Source organism: Balaenoptera borealis (assembly GCF_965194805.1).
Source record: "Balaenoptera borealis genome assembly, chromosome: 12".
Taxonomy (NCBI): domain Eukaryota; kingdom Metazoa; phylum Chordata; class Mammalia; order Artiodactyla; family Balaenopteridae; genus Balaenoptera; species Balaenoptera borealis.
Window position 1 is genome coordinate 42,457,991 of NC_138869.1, and position 26,945 is coordinate 42,484,935.

Consider the following 26,945-nt stretch of genomic DNA (forward strand, 5'->3'; position numbering starts at 1 on the left):
TTCTGCATTTGCCTCCACATCTCCCTAGCAAAGCTAGGCTCAACCTCTCCAAGGCACCCCCTAGGAGGCTGGGGTGAGGGCCCGTGCCCTGAAAGCTCCTCCCGAGCATTTTTCATCCTGATTTTATAAGGGCCAGGCCTGCCCGAAAACAGAAAAATATGACCATTCACAAAAGCCATGGAGTTCTAGCTTTAAGAACAAGTTCCCCCTCCCTGACTAAATGCCAAACAGGGAGCCCAAGTACTCAGTTCAGCTAGATGGGCAGCATGGGTACCCCACCACCACATCTGGTCCTGGAAACAGCCTCAGACTCACGCACACTTCCTGCCCTTGTCAAGCATGGTCTTGCTGGCCAAATGATGACAAGGATTGGATGACACCACTCAATGGAAAACCCTGCAACGTCCCTGACCACCTCCTCAGCAGCTGAGATGACAGCGGAGAAGCAGAGTGCTTCGGGGGAGAGAGATGGCCTCTCAGCTCCTCCACCTCAGCAGAGAGGTTGCCTGTATTGTGGCCAAAAGCAGGGAGGCTCTTCCTCACAGAGCAGTAACATGCCTACCCCCCACAGGTCTAGGATATAGTCTGTGAAAAGTGAAGAAGCCCAAGTGCTTGCACTCACTTAGGCCTATACAAAGTAAGGAAGTGGAAAAGCCGACTCAGTTATGATGGAGTTTTCATGAAGAATTTTCACACTTCCTTCATCACCCCAAGAATAAAGAGACACAGACACACATTTTTCAAGGTATTTCTTTTGTAAAGGAGCCAGATTTGGCAACTAGACTGAAAATCTTCCAAAATTCTGTACAAATGTGTAATATACAAATATACACAAGGCTTCTGCCGAGAAAAGACAGCACAACAAATGACAGAGGCAGCTTTGGTGTTACATACCACCCTAGGGCATCTCAACACCCCCTAGGAATGCAAGGGGCTGATGGACCACAACATAGGCTACACATGTAAAACACACTACAATTACACTATGTACACTGAAGTATAAAAGACCCACCGTCCCCTTGGCCAGCTCACAAGCCCTCTGGCAGGAAGGCAGGCCATTCACCAGATAACTCATACTAGGGGAACTCCTTTAAGTGGGAGAACCTTGCAGAATGAAGTGGTTTGCCCTAAAAACTATTAACAGCACAAGGCATGCCCTTAAAGAGAAAGGTGGTCAGAGTGAATTCAAGAGATGGAGCACTCCTTGTCATCTCTCTCTCTCTCTCTCTCTCTCTCTCTCTCTCTCATCCTCTCTCTGAGTCTCACTCCATCTCAGTGAACCGGGCAAACATGGCCTTCCGGACAGCATCTTTGTAGGAATCTGCACCAGACAGTCCGTATGCGCTGCCTTTGGCTCCTAGGCCAGCTCCTTTTAGCCGGACTTGAGCCTGGTGGGGATAAAACTGCTGTCAGCAGCTGGCAGGTAGGGTGTGGACTGCTCCCTCTCCCCCTCATCTAACCCACTCCCTACTGAGCTGGACCACCCTCTGGAAGACAGGAGAGGAAGTTTTAAATGAAGACATGGATTTCTATATTGGAGACCTGGAGTAGGTTTAAGGACTGAAGGGATCAAATAGGTAAGGGAGACAGGCAGATAGAACCACACCCTCCCCTACTCCTATGCCTGTTCAGCAAGCATTGTAAGGGCCCCAAAGCACAAAGCATTGCACTGAAGCCCAGGGAAGGTCTGGTAATTTTGGGCACAGATCACAGCAGGACAGCCTGAAGTCAGCAGAACTCGCTTGCACAAATCAACAGTAAGAGTCTGACCTAAGCTATGTTGCCGGGTCAGAGAGGGAGCAATCATTGGCGGTGCTTTTGTCTAGAAGGCCAGTGGTTGAGGGCCTCTGCTCCTGAGCTCTGAGTAAAGGATATCTTATCATGGATGGAAATCCTACTAAATTATAATTTGTTTTATACATAAGCAAAATCACTTAGAAATTAAAGCACAGTACCTTTCTAAAAATCCAATCTAAGCTACACGGGTCTGAATTGGTGTTAAGTTAGGGTTTGTTTATAACAAAGGACATAGACACAGCCCTTAGGAGAAGGTAGGTTTTACCCAAAGATACCAAAAGACCAGAAAAATCAAGTAGGGTGCCACACCCATTCCTTCCAACTGACATCTTCAAAGGAGCGTGAAATATGGGAGGGCTGCAGAGACGACAACTCCCACTGGGTCCTAGGCCCTCTGGGTGCTTCAACCTCATCTCATCTCTGGGATAAGCCTGCAAGCCACTGCTTACCTCAATGGGGGCTGTGATGCCTTGACACTTTCTTCCCAAACCTGAGCCTTCCCGCCAACCCATGGCCTGCAGCATCTTGTTGCCAATGTTACTGTGGTCAATGCCATCTTTGGTGGGCTGCTCGTAATTCCTGCCAGTGGCAAACACACAGTTACTTAAAAAGCCAGAGCCGCGGCTCACAAAGTGGAAAATGTGCACAACACATACACAGTGCCAGCATCAAACTGCTTCTTGCGCTTAGGTTCTGGAGGTTCTGGAATGCCGTACTTCTCCCGTCTTTCTGCAGCTCGATCCCGGTATTTCATCTACGTGGGAGAACAAACATGGTTAGAGATATTCAGACTTCAATCTGTAGCAGTCTCATGCACCCACACTTCAAGATTATCACCTCAAGTGCTTTCTTCATCTGGAGCTTGGCCTTTTAGAGTGCTCTCAAATACCACATGCCCTGTCTCCCTCGCTGCACTCAGTCATATCCAAAACGGCAGGTTTGTAGAGATGAACTGTGTGTGGAACCTGGGGTAGAACTATGTTTCCAACAACCAGTTTTATTTAACGAGTCACCTCTTGTCAAGCTCTTCAACCAGCCGGCTGGGCGTGGGCACAGCTTGCCAAGGTCCTCGAGGGAGAGGAGGGCAGAGCTGCTGTCCCCCCTCAGCATTTGGACAGGCCCACCTCCAGGGAGACAGAGCCAAGGAGACTTCCAGAGACCTGTTCTACAGTCCCTGGGGAGACGGCACCATAAACAGTGGAAAAAAACAGGAAAGCAAAAGCCCTAACTACAGATACTATCTTGGGGTGAGAAATTTCAAGTAACTTGCTCACTGGTTCATCTCTAACTCATAGGCCTCTATTTGTATTTAAAACCCTGCCCAGCTGGCTCTCAACCTGCCTCATCAACTACCAAACGACTGCCCATTAGTGGCCCCACAAGCTTCTCCTGCCCACTGCTTCCTTCCACATCACCTGCAATCATCTTGTGTCCTGCTGTTCCCTGGGCCTCATTTGAAGCTCCTCTCATTGTTCACAAAGGCTTCCCTGGCCAGGCCAAATGAGCTCACTCTCTCCTTGCTAAAATCCAGCATACTTCACCAGCAAGTATTTGGCACTCGGGACTTGTAAGCAGCCTTGAGCACCCTCATTAAGGGTCGGTGCAGGGCTCACAAAGTGCACAGAGTTGGGTCCAGTCTACATGAGCCACAGTGGCCTAGTGACAGGTATGTGGCAAATCCTACCCTGCCCCTGGGACCTGAAACAAGTGCTACAAATAAAAGCCAAAGGCAGTTACCCCAAGACACTCTAGCGGCACATTGACCCCCATTCACCTCTCTCTCCCTCAGCTCCAAGGCTTCCAGCTCCTGCTCGCTCAGCCTGGATCGTCGGTAGATGTCCATGTTTTGCTATACGAGAGATTTTACAGACAGTAAGAATTCACACCTACCTAATTGGAGATATCACAACATTATCGGTACCTATTATATTCTAAGAGTCAAAGCCCAGTTCACTACACTACAGCATGAAAGCCAGAGCCCGCTGCATACGGAGCTGCCATGGTCCTTTCCACTCTATTATCTAGAACATACTATAATCAGGAGCAGCCTTCTAAAAGGCAATCGTTTAATACAGGTATTTACTGAACCTTCACTACTGTCAGGGCACTCACAGCATCTTGCTGCCTCCCCTCCCTGCCTCAGATCAGCTCAGAGAAGCATGGCCACCTTGTGTAGGTCTGAGAGCTGCTGGTGCCTGACCAGGGCGTCTCTGTTTGGGAACTGGCGCCGGCAGAGCAGGCAGGCCATCTTCTTCCAGTCGGCCAGCTTTTCTTCTTCATTCTCAAGTCTCTCCACCAGCTCCTCTTCATTGTCACTGTCACCACTGTAAGCAGCAACCAGACCCCTCTAGGGACAAAAGGAGGGTGGGTCATTGGAAATGTACAACAGGAAGATAGCAATGGCTAAAAGTAACGCCTAACCCAAGCTGTGAGAGTACGCCATTACCCGTACTGAGTGGAGCAGCCAGGTCCTCCAGGGCTGGGCTCAAGAGCCTCCTGGCACCAACCCTCTTGGGGCCCCAAGAAGAGTTCCTGGATGGCTGTTCTCAAACTACTGACCATGTTTGAAAACCCCAAATACAACAGATCAGAGTAATGGCCCACCCACATTAGTATCTATCAATAAAATAATTTTTTTCTTGTCTTAATTTTCTCTTTCCAGTCTGTTAAAACTCTCTATTTACAAATGCAATAAAACTCAATTAACTGAGCTCAGGAATTTGGGCTTCATTCCCTGCTCCATCTCTCCGGCTCTCACACAGGGAAAGCAAAGCCCTGAACATGGATTCTATGTGCAGAAGCTGCTCCAAATACCCACTGACAGGGACCAATTAAGTAGAAATCACATTAGCCAAGATGCAGCTGAGTTTCAAAGTGAGGCACAAAGCACAGATATGGTCTTTAAACACTGGTGGTACTTCCTTACTTTGAGGGGATTCTCCTCGTCTCCATTTCGTACCAATTCGGGGATGAGCTGCTGCCTTTCTGCTAAGGCTCCCTGGGAAACAGAGAACAAGTCATAAGCCTCAAATTTTACCTAAGTTCCCCTCATGAAGTAAGGCCATTCCTGCTACTGTTACCTTCTTCTCAAAGAGAGCAAAGCCAGCATCTGCTGCAGCAGATTCTCTCCTTTCTTCTTCCCTCAAAGAATTTACAGGTTGAAAGCTGTTTTTAAAATTTTCTTTCTGCTTGTTTAAACTCTTAGCCCAGCGTTCCATGTCTTTGGCAATCTAAAGTCAAACAACAATCACAAAAAATACACTTAGGTAGAGGAACTTAGAAAACAGTCTCCTATGCCATGAAAACAAGCCATTATTGTAACAAACTGTAACAAAACCCCTTTTGCCCTTACCTTTATGAGATACTGCATATAACCAAAGTCATTAAAGGTCTCAAAAGTCAATGTATTTTAAATCCCATAAATAGTTTTTATGGATGGCCTCTACCATTGAAGGTAACTGTATAAACGACTTTTTCTCCCTGGACTGAAGCTGGGACTCATGCAGGCTCCTGCACTATGCAGGCTGATTAATGACTCTTTTCTTCTTGCTGCTCCATCAGAGGGAACTCTTCAGTGAATTCTTCTAACCGCCGAAAGGCACAGGAAACCCCATACAGCCTTATACAACCTAAATCTCAGGGACTTCCCTGGTGGTCCAGTGGCTAAGACTCTGTGCTCCCAATGCAGGGGGCTCGGGTTCTATCCCTGGTCAGGGAACTAGATCCCTCATTCCACAACTAAAGACCGTGCACGCAGCAATGAAGATCCCGCGTACCGCAACTATGACACGACGCAGCCAAATAAATAAATATTAAAAAAAAAAAAAAGTCTTTGAGTCTTTCAGGATTTTTTTCCCCTAAGTACATAGGCAACTGACAGACAACATATAGTAACACTAAAAAATTGCAAAATGCTCTACAAACTTGATATAAATAAGATGTGTGGCCCCATTTTAAAGAATCCAAATAAAGCAGATATAAATGCCTCGCCCCCGTGCCCCACCTGAAAAAAACATAAAAATTAAGCCCAATATCCCAGAGAGAAAGATGGGTCTGCTGGCTGGGTCATGATCTTACCTGCTGTGCTGTTTTGCTCTTGGGTTTCTCCTTCTTTTCCTTCCCCTCTTTTGCAGGAGGTAGGCCCGTCTGCTGGTGGGAGTTAGACTCTGCAGCCAGCATGTAAGTCTCCTTCTCTCCATCCCAGTACAGGTACTGCTGGGTTAAGGAATTGTAGTAGTACTGGGGAAAAAAATACCATTAATGCAGATTTCTGCTGTGTTGAACCATTATCTTAAAGGAGTATTTTGTCAAAAACCCACATCAAAGTTGTTTTGTCAAAAAAACTAAACATAGGGCTTCCCTGGTGGTGCAGTGGTTAAGAATCTGTCTACCAATGCAGGGGACACAGGTTCGAACCCTGGTCTGGGAAGATCCCACATGCTGCAGAGCAACTAAGCCTGTGTGCCACAACTACTGAACCTGTGCTCTAGGGCCCGTGTGCCACAACTACTGAGCCCATGTGCCACAGCTACTGAAGCCCGTGTGCCTAGAGCCCGTGCTCCGCAACAAGAGAAGCCACCACAATGAGAAGCCCGTGCACAGCAGAGTATCTCCCGCTTGCCACAACTAGAGAAAGCCTGCATGCAGCAATGAAGACCCAATGCAGCCAAAATAAATAAAATAAATTAAAAAAAAAAAACAAAAAAAAAACTAAACATAAAAACAAAGCATGTTGCAGACCAGTAATATTTTCTGCATAGAGAAGAGGTGCTGTACACCTTGGTGTAGCTGAGGATGATGAACCAGCCAAGAGGTGTGAAACCTCTTGGGCGAAAGTAGAGTGTGGTTTCTTTTCAAGAGTCTAGTTCCCATTAATTTAATCCCTGGGCCTGGAGGGTACCCAAAGAGAAACACGTCTGACCCCTTTCCATAGACAGACCATTTACACAAACCAAGTGGTCAGAACAGGTGGTTCAGGAGGAGCTTTTTCTCATACGTCCTCCATGACAACCAGTTAACGTCTCATTGTTGGGTTCAACCATACAGAACCCTGCCTGTGGACACCCAGGCAACCAAACAGGTTTGTAAAAGGCTGGCTCGGGAGCCTGGAAGGAGGTGACATGTGAAGGAACTTGATCTGAAATTTGTGGGGAGAACCACAACAGAGACTAGGTAGCAATTATCTCTCCTCTTCTCTATTCTTCAATCACTCACTCTACCTGCTCAACAGGGACCCAGGAGAGACTGCCTGTTCTATCTCTTCCAGGGAAGGTGGTGCGGGTCAGACACAGGAGCCACAACTTCTATGGCCGCCAAGAAGAATGGCCTGGGAAAGGTCAGACTCCACAAGCAAGAGCAATGGAAGAACCATGCACAGGCTCAGCCTGCTTGGCAGGTCCCACACAGCTTCACACCTGACTCTCAGAAACCACAAGCTCTCAATACCAAGTTCCTGTTAAAAGCACTTATTTTTACTGTTCTATATATACATACAGCTCCTGGTCATAAATAGCTGTTTATTTATGGAGTGTTAATGTTGCTTTTCCTCTTTAAAAGTTATATACACCACCAAAAATAAAATATCACTCCACACATCTGCTAGTTTCTACTCTCAAAAATACAAAAGGTTGCTAAGTAAAAGAAGCTAGACACAAAAGGTTACATATCTGATTCCATTTACACAAAATGTCTAGAATAGGCAAATCCACAGAGACAGAAAGCAGACAGCAGTTGCTGGGGTGGGACGGGATTAGGAAGTGACTGCTTAATATATAGGGCATAGGGTTTCTTTTCAGGTTGATGAAAAGGTTCTATAATTAGATAGTGATGATGGCTGCACAACACTGTGAACATACCACTGAACTGAACACTCTAAATGGTTAAAATGGTGAATTTTATGTTACGTGAATTTTATCTCAATTAAAAAAAAGAATATATAGTAAGAAAAAAAATCACAATTAAAATTTCTATCTAGGTCTTTACATGAAGGTTAACAGTCACCTATAAATATTAACTTGACAAAATAATCCATGGTTTAGGAGTAAGAATAGTGGCTACGGGTAGGGTTACTGACCGAACAGCAACAGGCACCAGAGAAATGTCCAGCGTGCTAGGAATATTCTCGTTCTTATCTCAGTGCTGGTATATGTATGAACGCATATACATGTAAACATTCAAAGAACTGCAAGAACTGCACGTCAGTTTCATGCATTTTTCCGTATGTACATTATACCTCAAAACATGTATTTTAACCTTTAAATTACCTGCGAGTTGGGGTCATAGTACAGCCCTGTTGTCGGATCATAGTAATACCCTGAAGATTCATCATACTGGTAAGTGGACGTGTCAGGCACTGCTGCAAAAAACAAAATCCAGCATACAGTCATTCCAGGTAAGAAACTGGCTTTACTTCAAATTCTAAGCCACTGAGATGCAGTAGGCCTTAATGGTCTTCTCTCACATCCCCAAGTGTCCCTCTGACACCCACAAAGGGAGAGGAACTCTTATTAAACAAAGACAACAACTAGGACCTTCCAACTGTCAACAGCCCCATGAGGTTTGGCTTACCATATTTGGTACCAGGAACTACACCAGTGGGGGAAGCGGCTGGGGCCTGTGTACTTGTGCTAGTGCTAGGCTGTGCTTCCTCAGTCTGGAAAGAACAGCAGCTTCAATATAATTTCAACTGTAAAGTCTCTCAAGAGAACTAAATCACTGCAATCATCCAGCAGGAAGGGACCCCTGACAGACCCACTGTAGCAACGATCTAAGGCAATCCTTGAGCAAAACACATGTTGACAACTTTCTTCCTAAAGGTCAAGTTGAAGCATGCATAGTATAAATACACCCTGTTTGGAATCTTGCATTTAAAATACACACACAAAATTATTTTATTATCTAATAATATTTGACAGAGAAGTGAGACTGGAATGTGTGTGTATTATTCAATCCTAGCTCATACAGCAGGAAAAGATAATACTAGTATGGCAACACAAAGATCCCCAACAGTCACCAGTTCTGTATCTAAGATGATAGGATTACCGGAGAGCCGGGTGGATTGGACGTCTGATTATATAGCTGGGGACTCTGAGATACTACAGCTGCTGAGGTGGTGGTCACTGCTGTGCCTGATAATAAACACAGGAGTTAGAAGAGCCAACGCACTGAACTCTAAGCCAAACATCCTTATCTGTAATGCCCAATCTAGCGTCTTTGTATATGTCAGTTCTTAACAACCTAATTCCTAATAAGTACTCTTGAACCTACGATATTTTCATTTTTATAATCCTACTAGAATGTGACACACAAAGTCAAACATTCTGTATGATGGCTAAGAAGGAGGAAGAGAAGGAAGTCTCCGTATCTGCTTTGGGGTTGAGAATAGATTTAACTGCCACACCTTTATAATTCTAGAACAAAAACTGAAGCATAAGCTTTCAGAGTGACCATTCTGATTAATGTCTGGACACCAGACTGTAGGGCCACACCGTCTCTGCTTACCTGAACCTACATGGTCACCCATGATTCCTAACAACACAGACAGGGAAAATATTGAATTCCAAGAGTGAACACTCATCACATGGTCTCTAAGAGCTTCTTATCAGCTCCTGATGTACACGAGCAATCCCAATATTCCCCTAGGACCTTAGGCACATGGTGACAACCCTGAATGTGTCCTACCCCCAAGTTTTGCAGGGAAATGGCCCTCATAGATTTATTTGGGTCTAGTGAGAACATCTAGTTCTACTTCCTCAATTGTATTTGCTTAAACAAAAATAAAGGGAATATGAAGTTTATTACCTGATGCAGATGATGCATCAGATTCCAATCCTCCAGCCTGTTGCTGATAAAACTGTTGGTAATCCTGTGAGTACTATAGAAGAGTCCACCATTAAAGCTGCTATTCTCAGACACACTCTGGAGACCAGAAGTTGGATGCTGGTCAAATCTACCTACCTGAGCATACTGGGCGTAGCCATCTTGGCCTGGCTGCAGGTAACTGTAGTCAACATTGCCTCCTTCACCACTCTGAGACTACAAAATATCAAAAGAAGAGGAAACACAGACATCAAGTTTTTAAAATGTCCTTGGAGAGCTTCTAAGGCAAGCACCGCTGGAGAGGTTACTTCTGTGAATCCGGGCAAAGCCACCACACTACTTTGAGCAAAAAGATCCTCCATCTTACCTGGGTGGAAGACCACTGAGCGGCAGCAATGGCTGTACTAGCCACGGAGAAAGCACTGACCCGGTTACCATCTGGGAGGACCAAGTCTCTGAAACCACAATGATCCAATCATGTGATTCTATCTCAGTATGCTTCCAATCACTAACCCCACACTACCCAGAAAACAGCAATTCACTCCAGCCTTTGTTGGAAGGTCTCTAATGCCAGCAAGGCCACATTTCAGATGAGGAAGGGTTTCCATGGGCAAAGCCCTAAGTGGGCAAGTGTCCCTGTAGTATTTCTATTCTCCTTTGTACCCTTCCATCTAATAAGGTGTCTGCTGGATGAGCAATGATACCAGAGAGGGGAAATTTATGTCACTAGAATGAAGCTCTATATACATGAAGCTGCATGTTGTTCTGGAAGTAAAGAATTATATCCAGATGGGTTTGCACCATGCTGAAGCAGTTTGCATAGCACTTATTCTCAACCCATCTGCCATGTCTCTCTTTGTCCTGCTCTGAAGTTTTCTGGCAACTGGTTATTGAGACAGGAGGGAATAAGCTCTAAGAAGACAACTGTATCCTTCCCAGCCAACCAGGAAGGATAGTGTCTCAATGTAGAGAACATGGGCTTTGAGTGCAGTTAGCAAAGCATCCCTGGACAAGCACGCAGATGCAGCGGTTTGAAGTAAGGACAATGAAGCCACTCACTTTCTGGCACTTTTTGCAAAATCAACCCCAATAGTTTTGCCATCAATTTTCAAAGGAGGATGGAGACTCTGTAGTATCTGAAGCAGCTGAGAAGCATCCTGAAGGAGAATGTGAAGAAAAACAATTTTGTCACGTAATTGAAAATCTCTCTCTACTACCTAAGCCCAGTCAAAGAAATATTAAAAAAAGAATAGCAGTTCATTCTTATTTGTGGATATGAAATCATGAGAAAAAAATTAGCCCTCTTTCCTCCAGGACATGAAGGTATCCAGTATTATTAAAAGAGTAAATGCTAAAACAGTCTAAAACAAAGCATGATGAAAGGACTAAACTATGGCTCAACCTTCAGTTCGGCCAGTTATCTACAGGTATATATGGTATTTTTACCACTTACTGAAGTCAACAGCCTGTAATTTAGCACTGTAATAACTGTCATTTCTTAAGTCTTGAACTTTGGGCTCCAGGAGCCTTACACACAGTATCACAATTGGATGAACCACATTTGCCTCTTAAATCTCAGTTTCTTTTAAAAGGAAAGATTCAGTGAACATCTCACCATTGCAGAAGACAGCTGCACAAACGCGAAGCCTCTGTTCTGCTGGGTCTGTTTGTCTTTTATGAGGCGAATGTTATTGACAGCTAAGGACGCGTAGGGAGACAGCGCTGTCATGATGGAATCCACCACGGTATGTGGAGCTATGTTTCGAAGTATGATTGCTGCAGGTGAATGAGACAAATGACAGATACATGCATTCCCACCACCAGTGCTTTTCAAGGCAGGTTCAAGTACAAACAAACAAGTCCATTTTGGGAGGTTTCTAGCATATCTGACCCTTGAATGCAGGGGGATTAGCGGTGCTGACCCCACCCCCATCCCAGCCACGCAGTCAAAAATCTGTACATAACTTTATAGTCAGTGCTCTATACTGGTAGTTCCACATCCCCAGATTCAACCAGAGGATAATGTACTACTATAGCATTCATTGAAAAAACCCACGTTGTGCAAACCCATGTTGTTCAAGGGTCAACTGCATATCTTTCACACTTTGACATGGAGAAGATTCTAAAAACCAATCTTTTATGAGGTAACCTGAAGCTACTGCTCCTCATTAAAAAACGGCAGGATGGGACTTCCCTGGTGGCGCAGTGGTTAAGAATCCTCCTGCCAATGCAGGGGAACACGGATCTGAGCCCTGGTCCGGAAAGATCCCGCGCGCCGTGAAGCAACTAAGCCCATGCACCACAACTACTGAGCCTCTGCTCTAGAGCCCGCGAGCCACAACTGCTGAGCCTACGTGCCAAAACTACTGAAGACTGCATGCCTAGAGCCCGTGTTCTGCAGCAGGAGAGGCCACCGCAATGAGAAGCCTGCTCACCGCAACTAGAGAAAACCCGTGCGCAGCAACGAAGACCCAGCGCCAGCCAAAAATAAATAAAATAAATGCTAAATAAATAAATAAATAAAATAAAATAAAAAAGGGTAGGAGAACAAAAACATCAAATGGAGGTCAATTTCCAACATAAAGGCCAAAAGATTACATTTGAACTTACTATCACAGTAGTAATCCACAGACTGAACTGATTCTGTGGTTCCAGGGGGCACTTCCTGTTCAGAGTCTACAAGAAAGGAAAGAAAGAGGAAGAATCAGTAACTGAAGACAAACAAACAACAAACCAATATAAAAAATACATTGAAATACCAAAGTTTTAATTTTAAGTAAATGTAGCAGTTATTTTTTCTTTTTTAACCATTTGTGGTTACAGTAAAACCTCATTAATTTTGACATGAATTTTAAAGGTGGAATGCAAAAATTGGGCCAGTGGAGGACTGACATTACCTCTATACTAAAGAAAAGCAGATGCAGAATGTAAACAAGGCGAGCAGACTTAATTTTGGAACATAAAAGAACTATTTGTACTCTCACAATCATCAGCAGGATCTACCTAACCCAAGGTAAGAAGGTTTAAGGAAAATATACAGGTTACTTGTTTAAATGCCCTACAACCTGTACTTTTCCTTAGGTTCACAGACAATCCAATTAGTCAGGGTTTAATACATATTCCCAAACAGCTGAATCTGGGCTTACCAAACTTGTCTGCTCCACATCGGAAGCATTTTAGTCTTTTCCTGAAATTGTTAAGGCAGCACTGGAAAAAAAAAGTTTTATCTTGGTTATTTCTCACAGTAGGCCGGGCTTACTATTAACAATGTGGGTTAGAGCAAGAGGGCCATGGGCAAGTCCCAGTGAGGAACAACAACAAAAAAAAGCAGAAAGTGATACCATGTATCCAAGATAAAGGGATATTAACCTAAAAATTTAGAATGCTTTTACTATGTGAATTCTCCCAAGAAAAACAAATTTTGATGTATTCTGAAGTAGAATTCCATTTTTATCAAGCTGGGGAAAAGTTTTAGTTCACCCCAAAATCCTACAGCAAGCCACTGGTAAAGTTCTCCCTTATATCAGAAGAGCACCATACGGACTTCCCTGGTGGCGCAATGGTTAAGAATCCGCCTGCCAATGCAGGGGACATGGGTTTGAGCCCTGGTCCGGGAAGATCCCACATGCCGCGGAGCAACTAGGCCCGTGCACCACAACTACTGAGCTTGCGCTGTAGAGCCCACGAGCCACAACTACTGAAGCCCATGCGTCTAGAGCCCGTGCTCTGCAACAAGAGAAGGCACCACGATGAGAAGCCCGCGCACCACAATGAAGAGCAGCCCCCGCTCACCGCAACTAGAGAAAGCCCACGCACAGCAACAAAGACCCAATGCAGCCAAATAATAAATAAATAGAAAGAAAAAAAAAAAAAAGAGAGAAATTGCCAAAAGTTGAGAGCTCTAGAATTCAAGAAACCATAAAGTGAAATAAACTTAAAATCTTAATTGAAACACTGGGCTTAGAACCAGGATCTTAAACAAAATCTCTCATGTTTGAGGGATTCTGTCCTCTAATACCTACTCAGGAGGACCCAAGAAAGTCAGAAAGTACAAAAATCACCTTATGATAAAAGCTGGTGATTGTGTACTTATTCGTTTCCTTGTTTGGACAGTCAAACAAACAAATAGAAAACAACAAAACCCCAAAAGAGTTTTGTCTACTTGGGAAAAACCCATGCTTACCTTGTTACAAAGCCAATCTTCAAACTTAGGTCTGGGATTGCTATAATGCATTGCAATATGCTTTCCTTGAATCACCAGCTTTTTCTGTAAAAAAAGAAGTAATTAGTTATTCCCATTGTGAGGAACATGTGTCCATTTTCCCAGGGCAGAGCACACTTCGGAAAAATCAGTGCTCTGGAATTAAATGGACAACATACGGGGAGGACCAACCACCGCCACCTATACTCTGCCCATCCAATCCTTCAGATAGGCAGTAAGAGAATGGGATGCGGAGTAAAGGTAAACGGAGTCAGGGAGTGCTGAAAAAGCTGCCACACACTAAACGCTGACATGCACCAGGCCGTGTCTCCAGCAGAGACAGAAGTCCTAACATTCATCATTGACAGGCTGCCTGAGAGTGACAGTCTATTTCAAAAAGCAGAAGACACAACTCTCCCAGTTCTGAGGTTGTCTCCTACTTTAGCCCTTAGCATGGTGTCCTTGGGCTTCGCTTCACTTTTGCCCCAGTCCCCCATCCTTACGCAAAGTGAAAGCCTTTACATTTCCCCTTCCCCCAAATTCCTGCTTCAGGATGTGTCCTTTGGGGGACAATGGGAGGGGAACTCATTTTTAAAGGGAATCTGGTTACAATTTTCTCAGGAGGAACTAGTCTGAATGCCATCAACTCTAAAACAGCTAAATGAGATTTCTTCCTGCCAAGTGCAACCACGTGATGTCCTGAGTGACAGATGTGTTTTTCACTGAAATAGATGGTACTCTCCTTCAAGATGAGTAACCAGGAGGCCAATGAAGTTTCTTCAGGGGGTTAGGAAAAGTTTGTAAATGTTCATATACCACCTCATCCTTCAAGTCAACCATGTGACTAAAAGGGACTTAATTTTCAAGGTCAAAACTCCGAGTTGAATCAGTCTACCAAGAGTATACCCAGCACCTGCCCCCAGAGAGCCTTCATTTAACAGGCACATCTTTTCTTTTTATTTTTTTGGGGGGGAGGGGAAGGGAGCAGGATGTTCTGACACTGTCAGAACAGATTTAAGTAGGAGGTTAGATATCCAAATTTTTTTAAAGGAGTCTAACCCCTCTAAACATACATACTGTTGAGTAATTTGGTTCTTGCAAATCCTGGAAGAGTTAAGACATGCTGTGAATGTTGTCTCTGCAATATCTAAAGACAAGACTGCATGTCTGGCCAAGAGGGAAAGAGCTGAAGGCCATCCACTCACTGTGTTGTAAAGAAGCAAAAATAAAGAAGCTGGGAGATATGTCAACAGATCATCCCACTAGGAGGGATGTGTGCTGGGGGAGACTCCAAACTATCACTGAGTCCCTAATCCTACTGGCCTTTTATTTCTGGAGTGAATTTGAACTGTAATGAAATATTACACATTAACATAGCTTTGTATACATTAAAATTGTGGAGATTTTTAAGTGTCTTACAGGTTTTAATTTCCTAGGAGTTTTAAACTCCCAAGCAAGTCATTCTGATACATCCACCATATTAAAAGATGCTGTCATGTAAAGAAAGCAGATTCACATGAAGCTTGTGTATGTTCTGAATTTTATTAGGATGGTGTCCATGGTATGAAATGAATGAAGATCTACCATTATAAGATCAGGCTGTCACCTCTGGGTTAAGGAAATGAGAGGCTTAAAAATCTAACAAGTCAATCAAAATGATACCCTCATTAGTGAGTCTTGTTATAAATGATAATAAATCACCAAAGAATATAACTCTTATTTATGAGTGACAAATCATAAAATGCTGCAGAGAAGCAACGTAGTGAGTTAAGCAGACTTCCCAGAATGCACTTGGTTAAGGCATTCAATACTGTGCTTCGGAATTCTGGCAAAAAACGTTATTTAAGTGCCAAGCACTGAACATTATCTTGACAAACCGTAGAACACTTCAGTTAATGCTTCTTAAAGAATCATCAATGATCTGCTTTGAACAGACTATAAAAGGCATTCTCAGGGAGATTAGAATGTTAATGCCACTCTAACTAGATCAGACAGCAGCAAGACACCAGCTCCCAGGCTAATCTCATCAGATTTATTGTTCAGAAATTCCACTAGGTCCTTATATAGTCCTTGAAGACCCATGTGAGCAGTTACGCCTCCAGGAGGCTTGCAGTCTCCAAGCGAAATAAAAAATTACTTACAAAATGCCTGTAGCAGACTTCAATTATATTCTCTTCACTGTCAAATCGAGAGTTGGATAATCTAAGATTACTCTCAATGGACATAATAGGAATATAATCAGGTAAGGAAAAGGGGAATATTAAAGGTGTCTTGATAACTACCAGACAAATACTCAGTGGTTAACAAGGCCCTGCCAGGTAGCCATGTTTAAAGGCAGAGCAAATTCTGCAGTGTAGTGCTTGGTACTGTATTTATTCTAGTAACAGCAATTTTAATATATACAAAGCTTTTCTTTTTATAAAGTCACTCCTTTGGAACAAACCACTCCTTCAACCTTTTTTTTTTAAATTGTACAGACTTGTTCCATTTTCATGAATATCTAGACTTGGTGAGTGAAGCAACCTGATTGGCTTCCATCCAGCTGGTAGCATCTTGCAAGTGATAAAACTCCACGAAGGCGAAACCACGGCTTACACCTAGAGACAGCATTCAGATATAGACGGGATACTCGTGTTAGTCAGTTCCTTTATAACAGGTGAATCTCTCTCCCACTGCTTCAACACTGCGTGACAAAGCCAATTGGGAAGCAGCTTTACAAATGTGACTTGACTTGGGGATCTTCTTGATACTTTGCCATGGCAAGGAACCAAGCCGCCTGAACTAAATGCCACTCGATTTGATTCCACGCTTAAAAAGTAACCATGCAACCGACTACAAACAGTCAAACAAGGAGTTTATAAATCACTACTTACCGAAGGGAAAAAAAAGCCCCTAAAAACAAAGTTTTTTAAAAGGTCCTCAGATGCTTTCTAACATCGTTTTCAAACAGTCACATTCCTTAGCCATGGCAAACCTTTCATTCTGAATTCATGTGCTTGAAGACTGGGGATATCAGGATGTTCTTTAGGGACTGAGGTGGGAATGGGGAAGAGAACCAGAACAGCAGGAACTAAGCAAGCTCTCACCTGTTTTCCTCTTCATTAGCCTCACGTCCGCAGGCTGAGGGCCTTCAAAGGATTCCATCATTTCTCGAATCTGCACAGACAGGGTTTTACACATTTATAGTTAAAGCTTTAGCCACAAACTATTCCACACTAAAGAGAGGTCAAAGACTAGGGATTACATTAACTGCTTAATTAGGCAAGCTTTTAACTTCTATCATCAAAATGTAATTATTCTAAAAATAGAATAAAAGAAGAAACACTTCTCATAGAAACTGATGTACTGTAACAGCTTTGAAGGCATTCTTTATATGCTGACTGGGAATTTCCTCAGGCACAATTATTTATGTTGTGATACACAGTCCTGCTCACAGTATGCTGTCCCTCAAGCCTCCCTCCTTTAGTCTAATCTTGTTGTTCTTTGTACTAAAGGACCAGAGAGAAAGATGAGATTTAAAAAATGCAGAAGATATGTCACTGTCTTCTGAAGTATGCAACCAAGTATCAATGCCAAAAAATGAGGAACTCCCTTAAGATAAATATTTTTTGCACAATATCTTAAAGAAATAGCTTCCTTACATTTACATTAATGGTGAAAATTAACAAAGCTCATAACGTTCTTCGGCTCCTAGTAAATCAAAATAAACATTAATTGGGCCTGAAGAAAGACTTCTGGCTGGTAGGTTTGTTATTGATGTCAGATCAAACCCTTACTGCAAAAGGCAAAATACATTAATAAATACATTAGTCTCTTTATCAATCATACCAGGCAGCCATACTCCCAGGGAGAAAACCAGGGCCAAATTTGTGAAACAGAGGTTCTTAGTGGCCTCCACTTTCCATAATTATGTGTAAAGGCTGCAGGATTATATACAGTCAATCCTCATTATTTGGGTATTCTGCACTTGTGGATTTGCCTACGCATTAAAATTCGTTAACTCCAAATCAATACTTGTAGTGCTTTCATGGCCATTTGCAGACACATGCAGAGTAGTAAAAAATTTGAGTCACCTGATGTATGTGTTCCCGGCAGAGGTGATGCTCTGCCTTGTTTCAGCTTTCATACTGTAAACAAGTGTCCTACTCATAGTCTGTTTAGTGCCAAGTTTTTCACATTTTTGTACTTTTTGTTGGTGATTTCACTGTTTAAAATGGCTCTCCAAGTGCAGTGCTGAAGTGCTGTCTAGTGTTCCTAATGCAAGAAGGAAGGCTGTGATGTCCCTTACAGGGAAAATATATTAGAAAATCTTCATTCAGACATAAGTTACAGTGCTATTGGCTGTGAGTTCAATGCTAATGAACCAACAGTATATATTAAATAAGGCACCTATAAACAGAAATACACACGAAACAAGGTCATATATTGATCTGTTAATGAAAATGTTGTGACCAGAGGCTCACAGGAACCTAACTTTGTATTTCCCCTAAGAGCATGGTTCCGTACCCCCAGTGCCTTCATAGACTGTAACTACCACAAATATAAGGAAAATCGACTATTTTTTCACAAAGAGTATGTATGAGAAGCGCTACACTGAGCGGGAGCCAACCACCTGACTCAAGCTCCTGCCTGGTAACACAGTAAGCGAAAAATCAGTCACGAGAGTAACTAAAAACAGTTTCTATAAAAGTAGCGATACAGTAACATACATAGTAACATAATTAACTAAAGACAGTTACTCTAAGAGTTCACATGTCAGTGGGGGGACTAAAATAAAATGACAATACTGAAAGTGATAAACTGAAATTCAGGAGAAGATTAAATACTATAATTTTTAAATGTTTTAAAGATCCCAATAAGCAAATTTTCTACAAATATTGCACAAAATTTGGCAACCTCAGAAAGTCTACTTTGAAAACCTGCCTTCTTAAGGTAAGCACTTCTAATTCTCTGAGAAGCCTGAAATAAATAAGCATTTCAATCTTGTTTCATTACCAGAAGGGAGTGCCCCCAGAGTCAGCTAAGGCATTGCTCTCCCCATGCCACCCACTTCTTCTGCACGCTCCCAGGGCCACAGGCCTAAAAGACTCAAGGGGACAGTATGATCAACAAGTAAACTTTCCTCAACTGACTCCTGCAAGATTTCTTGTATCCCCTCCTCCCCTACTCCACATGCCCATGGCTGCTGCTACCTGAGCTCAGCTCTGCCTTCTTTCTAGCCCCTACCATTCTCTCCCTCTACCATTCTAACCTACATAGCTTTTGTTACCAGGTAAAAACCTCAGTAGCTTTCTTTTATACTTAGCTGGGCTTTCAAAGACTCCAGCACTGACCCCCAAAGCACCTTCCCATCCACCTCTCTCCTGCCAAAAGCCTTTGATTTCAGTCAAATCAAGTTGATTTGGGCCAGTCCACATCTTATCCTCAGTTCTCCACCAGACCAAAACATTTCTATCCCCCAAGAATCAGCTCAACTAAAATCTCCCTGGAGCTCTTCCTTGCCCTCGACCAGTTAACTCAGCTCCCTTAAAGAATCCTCCAGAGTTACTCCACAGAAGCACTTTCAACAGGACCTCTTCCAACACCTATCCCTTTCTACTCTGCATTGTCTTCATTATCTGCTGACCTTAGCTATTCATCCTTAAGCTTTTATGAGGTAGGATCCATGGTTCTGCATCACTATAGCACAGCAGTACACAGTGTAGCAAGTGTGCTGTGGATCACAAATACCCACTATTAACTCTAACATCCCATCTCACATTTGTCACTTCCAGTGTTTAGAAGACCAAGGCTGTGTGAACTCAGTAGTTATCTTTAGCTCTAAAATTCACTAAACATTAGTCAGAATATTACTCTGAATACTCCAAGAAAATAGATACCGGCACAATGCATGTTTTATAAATGTATTTCAAAACATCACATTCATTTCACAAACAACATTGGCTGAGCAGCCTCCTGCATTCAAGGGTTGGGGATACACTTAAGAAATTCCGCCTGGTAGGTCAAGAAAGGCTTCAGGGACTTCCCTGGCGGTTCAGTGGTTAAGACTCCGTGCTTCCACTGCAGGGAGCACGCGTTCGATCCCTGTTCGATCCCTGGTCGGGGAACTAAGGTCCTGCATGCCGCAGAGAGCTGCCCTCCCAAATAAAAGACAGGAAGGAAGGAAGGGAGGAAGGAAGGGGGGGGGGGAGAAAGAAAGAGGAAGGAAGGAAGGGAGGGAGGAAGAAAAGGAAGAAAAGGAAGAGAAGGAAGGAAGGGAGGAAGGAAGAAAAGAAAGAAAGAAAAAGGAAGGAAGGAAGGAAGGGAGAGAGAAAGGAAAGAAAGAGAAGGAAAGAAAGAAAGAAAGAAAGGAAAGGAAGGAAGGAAGGAAGAAAGGAAGAAAGAGAAAAAAAGAAAGAAAAGAAAGAAAGAAAGAAAAGAGAGAAAGAGAGAGAGAGGGAGAGAGGGAGAGAGGGAGAGAGGGAGGGAGGGAGAGGGAGAGAGAAAGAGAGAAAGAGAGAAAGAAAGAGGGCTTCAAGGAGAAAAAAAGGGCACACTGGTAGAATGATGGACATGTCCAAAGTGGCCTGCAGCAGAAGCAAGTGGTGGATGTGGCTGGAAGGAATGGGTGAGGGTCAGAGATACCACTGGAAATCAGGCAGTGCCCAGTACACCAAGGCCGTAGTTGACCAGTCTGAGAAGTGGGGAGCCAGGCTTTTCCACAGGCTTTTCAGAAGTTTCAAATGGATAATATAATTTCCATTAAATCAAAGGATGGCCAAATCATAAAATGTTCTTACAGATACATCCTCACTGAGTAAGTAACCAATTCAATAAAAATGTACTGGCTACCTTCTAATAGCTATTATTGAAGGAATAAGAACTGCTCCCTGTAGTTCTTCTGAAAACTCTACATTGAGCTTCAAAGCCTAAATACAAATGATAATCTATCTGTGAACCAAGCTGAGAGAACTCCACCCTAATTATAGAAATGTATTTCACTAGATATTAGCTTGAGATATAGTAACACAAGAAAGTAATGGTAGAAGCTCAAAGTTCATCGTGCCTATTGGATTGCTCATTAGAACTGTTGGTTTCCCTTACATCGCTCTCCGTGATGGTGATGGGAAGGCCGCGAAGCATGATGGTCTTGCTCTCCCTCTCATCACTGATGTCATGCCTATAGTCATGCTCGCCATAGTCACCATCTGAATGGTAGCCATCTTCGGATCGGTCACTGTTCCTTCTTTCACGTTCTCTCTGATTTACAATAAAGAAAATTGTAATTCAAATCACACTGGGCTTATTTATACCCTCTGATCCAGTCTCTCTGCTTTTAGTAATTTATCTTTAGGCATAGAGATAATACAAGAACTCCATAATGATGTTCACTGCAGTGTCTTCTAAAACAGCATAAAACAAAAACAAAAACAAGGACAGAAACCCCCAAACCTGGCAACAATCATTTAGTTGAGGAAGAATGGTTTAACAACTCACCAAACAGTATAACAACCCACAATGAAACACTATTACCTGTTAAAATAAGATGATTATATGCATAAGAAAAAAAAAAAACAGTGCAAAATTATGTGGGCAGCACAATTACTGCTAAACAAAGCTAATGCATATTGAAAGAAATGTGAAAAAAGCTATGCTACAATGTTTAACTACAACTTTTAGAAACACCATCTGAGGCAAAGGGATGGTATATAATTATGCCCCAATTGTCTCATCTTTAAAATGAGAATAACACCTACCTTGTAAGGTTGTAGTGAGACCTGAATGAGTTCATGTAAGTCAAGTGCTCAAAAGAGTGCCTGGTGCATAGTGAGCCCTAAGTAAACCCTGCCCAGTATTTCTATGACTACAGGGCTCAGTCTGTCTTTGAGGGTTATAGTCGACTCAAACAGATTTCAGAATAATAAAGAGTTTGAATATAATACTCCTCTTGAGAGATTTCCACACTTGGTATACTTATTTCAAGAATCTTGGAGGTTCTGTGCATATAATTCATAATTCTAACAACTCTATAAACAGTTGTTGGTCACTCACCTCTGGACTGTCATAGTCTCGGTAGTCATCATATCTATCACCCCTCCGATCATCACTAGATCTTTTGTAATCTGAGTCCCTCCTCCTGCTTCTGGATTCACGCTCATCACGATCATCCCTGTCTATGATGGACCCGTATCTTCCACTGCGTTCTGTTCTACTCACTCTGCCAGGGAAAATAATTTTCATTTACTCTTAAGTAAATCACATTTTGTCCCTTTAGAAAACATGGTTGAAAAAACACACAACCCACATCTCAGTTTATAAGATATCCAACTGGTTCAGTGTATCCCTTAAAATTTATCACCAAATTCCAATTTACAAAGACAATGACTGGGAAAACAGCTATATCCCTAAGTACAAAGGTAGTTTTCAGGAATTCATAATAAATGTAAAAATATAGCTATCAAATGTATGGGTTTAATATTTTTGAGAGAGTCAGGATGCCCAAGTTCCTCCTGCATTTTCCCAAGCCTGTGGCCTACACATCACTCCTTTCATCCCTGATTTCAGATCTTAGTGATCAATCTAGACTGGAAGAATGTAATTATAGTTGTTCCCGCCAGGGACTGGTTCCAGGACCTGCTGCAGATACCAAAACCCATGGATGCTCAAGTCCCACAGTTAGCCCTCTGGTATACGCAGTTCTGCATCTGCAGATTCAACCAACCACGGATCATGTAGTACTGTATTTATTGAAGAAAATCTGCCTATAAGTGGACCTGCAAAATTCAAATCCATGTTGTTCAGGGGTCAACTGTATTAGCATTTCACTCAATTACAAAGGAGGACATGTCCTGAACTCATCCACTCTGAAGGGTATCTCACTACTGAGAAATGGACCAACAAACTGGATAACCTGTCTTTTTTCTCCTATAGGCAGTTAACCAAGTTCATTTGTTAGATATAACTAGTACCATCAGAGAACACTATTTCCTATAATATCTGATTGATTGATTGATTGATTGGCTGCGTTGGGTCTTCATTGCTGTGCGCAGGCTTTCTCTAGTTGCGGTGAGCGGGGGCCACTTCTTGCTGCGGTGCGAGGGCCTTTCACTGCAGTGGCTTCTCTTGTTGCAGAGCACGGGCTCCAGGTGCATGGGCTTCAGTAGTTGTGGCTCACGGGCTCTAAAGCACAGGCTCAGCAGCTGTACACGGGCCTAGTTGCTCCACGGCATGTGGGATCTTCCCGGACCAGGGCTCGAACCCGTGTCCCCTGCATTGGCAGGCAGACTCCTAACCACTGCGCCACCAGGGAAGCCCCTGATTTATTTTTGATTACTGAGCAGCACTGGGCTTCACAGGAAAACCTAATAGCAAAAGGCTTAAACCCATTTGACCACAGATATAAATAGTTCTTTCATAAATTGTTTACCAGGTTCATAAAACTACTATGTAAGGACAAGACAAAGAGAAGGCTTATAAGGGCCTCATTCAGAGTATACAAATTTCATAAAAAGAAACAAATGAAACAAGTAGTCTAGGACTATTTCGCAATGTTAAGTATGTAGATGAGAGACCCTAAAATGGTAAATGTTAATTTATTTGGAACCAGACTATTGACAAAGCATTAAAACAATGATATCATGTGACATGAACACTTCACGAGTCCCAGTGGGCCATCAATTTGATCTATCACTGGGACTGGACTCAATATTAAGGAGGCAGCTGGATGAATAAATAAAGGTTGTGTGTTTAAATCAAATGGTTTGAGTCGGAGAATCCACAGATGACACAGGAGTCAAATGCTCTCATCTTAATTCTTTACTAATTCTTTAGCAGTTTTTCTTTCTTCTTCTTATTTTTAAAAAATGTAACCCATGGTCCAAAGCTTCTCAGCTCTATAAATCTGGATCATCTTGTCATGCAGGGGACAATAACGAGAACTGGCATTCACTGATTGCTTTCTACAGCCCAGGTACTGTGCAAAGTGACAGACAGTATGATCTCCTAGCTTCTTCCAGAGGCTGTTTGTTATCCACACCAGGAACCCTCATGACTTACTACTCCACCCAGCCCTCCTTTGCCTAATTCTTTCTTACCCTTCAGGCTTCACCTTAGAGAATACTTTCTCCAGGAAGCTTTCCTGGCCGTTTCCAAGAAAACATATGTTCCTAAGTGTTCTAACAGCACCCTCAACTTCTTTTACCATAGCACAGTTCACACAGTATTTTAATTATCTCATTAAACTGTGTGCTTGTGAGAGCAAGTATCATGAAAGTGCTCACAGCAATGCCGGATACAAAACAGACACTCAAATATTTGTTTGATAAATAATTTTTAGGGCTTCCCTGGTGGCGCAGTGGTTGAGAATCTGCCTGCTAATGTAAGGGACACGGGTTCGAGCCATGGTCTGGGAAGATCTCACATGCCGCGGAGCAACTAGGCCCGTGAGCCACAACTACTGAGCCTGCGCGTCTGGAGCCTGTGCTCCGCAACACGAGAGGCCGCGACAGTGAGAGGCCCACGCACTGCGATGAAGAGTGGCCCCCACTTGCCGCCAACTAGAGAAAGCCCTCGCACAGAAACAAAGACCCAACACAGCCAAAAATAAATTAATTAATTAAAAAAACAAAAGAACAAAAAAACAATTTTTAGGGCTTCCCTGGTGGCGCAGTGGTTGAGAGTCTGCCTGCCAATGCAGGGGACACAGGTTCGAGCCCTGGTCTGGGAGGATCCCGTGTGCTGCGGAGCAGCTGGGTCCGTGAGCCACAGTTGCTGAGCCTGCGCGTCTGGAGCCTGTGCTCCGCAACAAGAGAGGCCGCGATAGTGAGAGGTTCGCGCACCGCGATGAAGAGTGGCCCCCGCTTGCCGCAACTAGAGAGAGCCCTCGCACAGAAACAAAGACCCAACACAGCCATAAATAAATAAATAAATACTAAAAAAAAAAAAAAAAAAAATTCTGATTTAAAAAATGTAATGCTTGTAAGACTAGTCCATTTAAAAAAAAAAAAAACAATTTTTAACAAATATCTCAGTCCCCATTGAAATGCTGAGATCAAAGGCATGTAACAGTAATAACTTACCGTTTGTCTGAACCCATTGTCCTGCTGAAGATCTAGCACACTGCTCCAAAAGGTTCAAATTTTGTTTTTCCTAGGAGACAAAAGAGATAGGTTGCTGCAAATCTGAGAGATCACGAAAGTCAACTGTTCCATAGCTGGAACACTACTGAGATTGGAATTTCATTAAACCATTAACAGTGATTATCTAAGGTTTGGGGGGGTGCGGAGGGAAGTGGGGACCAACTGTCAACATTAAAATCAAGCTAACGTTTTGTTAACAGTGAGCATAGCAGGAAGGCGAAGCATAGTGAAAAATATTAGATTCCACATTCAATAACAAACCCATAAAAGGATACGAGCAGAAGGTTCCTTCCCTGCTCCTGCTGTAGGATTACGAAGCAAAAAGGGCACAGCTGCAATCAGCTCCCTGTGTTCTGAATCAAAGCAACTCCATTGGGATAGTTGACCGTTAAAACATTAATCAAAGTGTCTGTATTAATACAAGGAGCGAAACGAAATTCAAAAATTACTTATGAAAAACTTAAAACCTTTCAGAAGACCGATGCTGAGTTGATTGAAAATCTACTCCATTTAAAACGCAACGGCTGATCCAAAGCTATCACAAACAAGGGTAAACCTCCACACGACTTAATTCCTAGGTAACAATAATCACCACAGGTTCCTGAGGTGGCCAGCCTGGCTCAGCTGCGCACCGGCGGTGATAAAACATCACAGAGCTAGACTGCGTTCGATGCGTGCGCGGTCCGAGAAACTACTTACAGCCGTCCCTGGCGCCTGTTCTAGGCAGGCGCTCAACGAACACTTGCTGAATTAATAAATGGAAGGGAAGCATCCGGGAGAAACCAGGCCCTAGGCAGAACCTCTGATGCCTCCCCTCATCGCCTGGGCAGTGCCCGGACCCACCTCCGCGGGGTGCCCCGGCCGAGATGGCGGCGCCACGGCCTGCGCGACCAACTCAGGCGTCCGGCTTTCTCTTCCTGCCTGCACACCCGCCTCCCGACACCCAAGAGGTTCCCAGCCCGCAGATCAGCCTTCACCGAACAGCTTTCCGGAGAGGGCTGATTCAGGTGAAGCTGCGGGGCGATGGCGGCTAGAGACTGTCAGGGCGCCCCTGAGAAGTACCCGAGGGACAAACGACGGCTTCATGCTCAGCTGGGGTGGGTAGTCGAAAACACGTCCCGACAGGGGCACACTCAAGAGCCCGAAAGAAGCGGGCCTCGGGCTGGGCGGGAGAACGCTCTCTGAAAGCTGACAGCGCTAGCGGCGAGGAGGGGCGCGGCCCTCCAATGCCTCCGGTAGCCCTTCGAGAGATCTGGCTGGAGCTGATCGCCGCCCGCGGCTGACAGGGAGGCTCTACAGGGCGTGCTCCAACAGAAAGAACCGCCGGTCATTACGGGCGGCCGCCGCACTTACCCCCAGGAAGGACGGAAGTAGCAGCAGTAGCGGTTTTGTGCCAAGGGATTCCAACAGGGTACGGCCGCCGCACAAAATGGCGCCTCCGTCGACGGCCGTCTCCTACCCACACTACCTCGCGCCTATCCCCTCCCCCCGCCACACTCTTCCTATGGAGGTGTCCAATCCGCGAAGGCGTCTGGCTGCGCGAGGGCTGCTGGGAAGAGTGGTCGCTAGGGCAACCTGTCACTTAACTACGCCCTGTGTCAATTTCCTGCGTATTTCCCTTTCTTCAAAACCCAGGCCTAATCGCCAGTCTGCTTTTTGCAGATACGGATTAAAGCTTTTACCTTTATTAGGCATAGTAATTATTTGCTTTGCTACAAGGGGCTTAGAGAGTACAGTTTTCTTTCACCGACGCGGTGTAAACCATCACGTTTAATCTGGCTTTAAGGAATGTAGGTCGATCGCCTATTGCATTATTGAATGCTAGATTAGATTATTGGGCTACATGATTTACAAATTTCTATTTTCATTTTCATAACCTATGAGGTGGTTATTAAATCCATTTTGCAAGTAAGAAAATTGAGGTTTATGGAAATTAAGAGGATTTTTAAAAAATATTTATTTGGTTGCATGGGTTTTTAGTTGTGGCAGGCAGGCTCCATAGTTGTGGCACA

General features: G+C 43.7%; 1 protein-coding gene across 4 annotated transcripts; it reads right to left on the reverse strand.

Annotated features, from left to right (window-relative positions):
- Positions 1–736: 736 nt before the first annotated feature.
- On the reverse strand, positions 737–26,442 carry RBM5 (RNA binding motif protein 5). 4 transcript variants are annotated; one of them, XM_082346116.1, is made up of 25 exons: positions 26,287–26,442; positions 24,874–24,943; positions 21,848–22,013; positions 20,900–21,055; positions 16,903–16,972; positions 16,340–16,413; positions 13,799–13,882; positions 12,762–12,822; positions 12,226–12,291; positions 11,231–11,391; positions 10,675–10,772; positions 9,983–10,070; positions 9,754–9,831; positions 9,598–9,670; positions 8,839–8,924; positions 8,365–8,449; positions 8,061–8,152; positions 5,875–6,036; positions 4,878–5,027; positions 4,724–4,795; positions 3,965–4,144; positions 3,572–3,646; positions 2,454–2,551; positions 2,247–2,376; positions 737–1,388 (listed from the first exon to the last, which is right to left on the reverse strand). In XM_082346116.1, the coding sequence occupies exons 2-25, from the start codon at positions 24,888–24,890 to the stop codon at positions 1,263–1,265; spliced, it is 2,448 nt and encodes an 815-aa protein (XP_082202242.1). In that variant the 5' UTR covers positions 24,891–24,943; positions 26,287–26,442; the 3' UTR covers positions 737–1,262. The 4 variants fall into 4 exon arrangements, with proteins under 4 accessions (XP_082202242.1, XP_082202241.1, XP_082202244.1 ...); XM_082346115.1 differs by having other exon boundaries at positions 737–2,376; XM_082346117.1 differs by lacking the exons at positions 737–1,388; positions 2,247–2,376 and adding an exon at positions 2,635–2,762 and having other exon boundaries at positions 2,417–2,551.
- Between the last annotated feature and the right edge of the window lie 503 nt (positions 26,443–26,945).

Excerpts from the sequence above, each read along its gene's own strand:
- RBM5 (XM_082346115.1), bottom strand. Across the intron at positions 11,392-12,225 it reads TGTGGATTACTACTGTGATA|CAATCATACTTCGAAACATA; the intron begins GTAAGTTCAAAT and ends ATTCACCTGCAG. Across the intron at positions 8,925-9,597 it reads TGATGCATCATCTGCATCAG|GCACAGCAGTGACCACCACC; the intron begins GTAATAAACTTC and ends GTTTATTATCAG.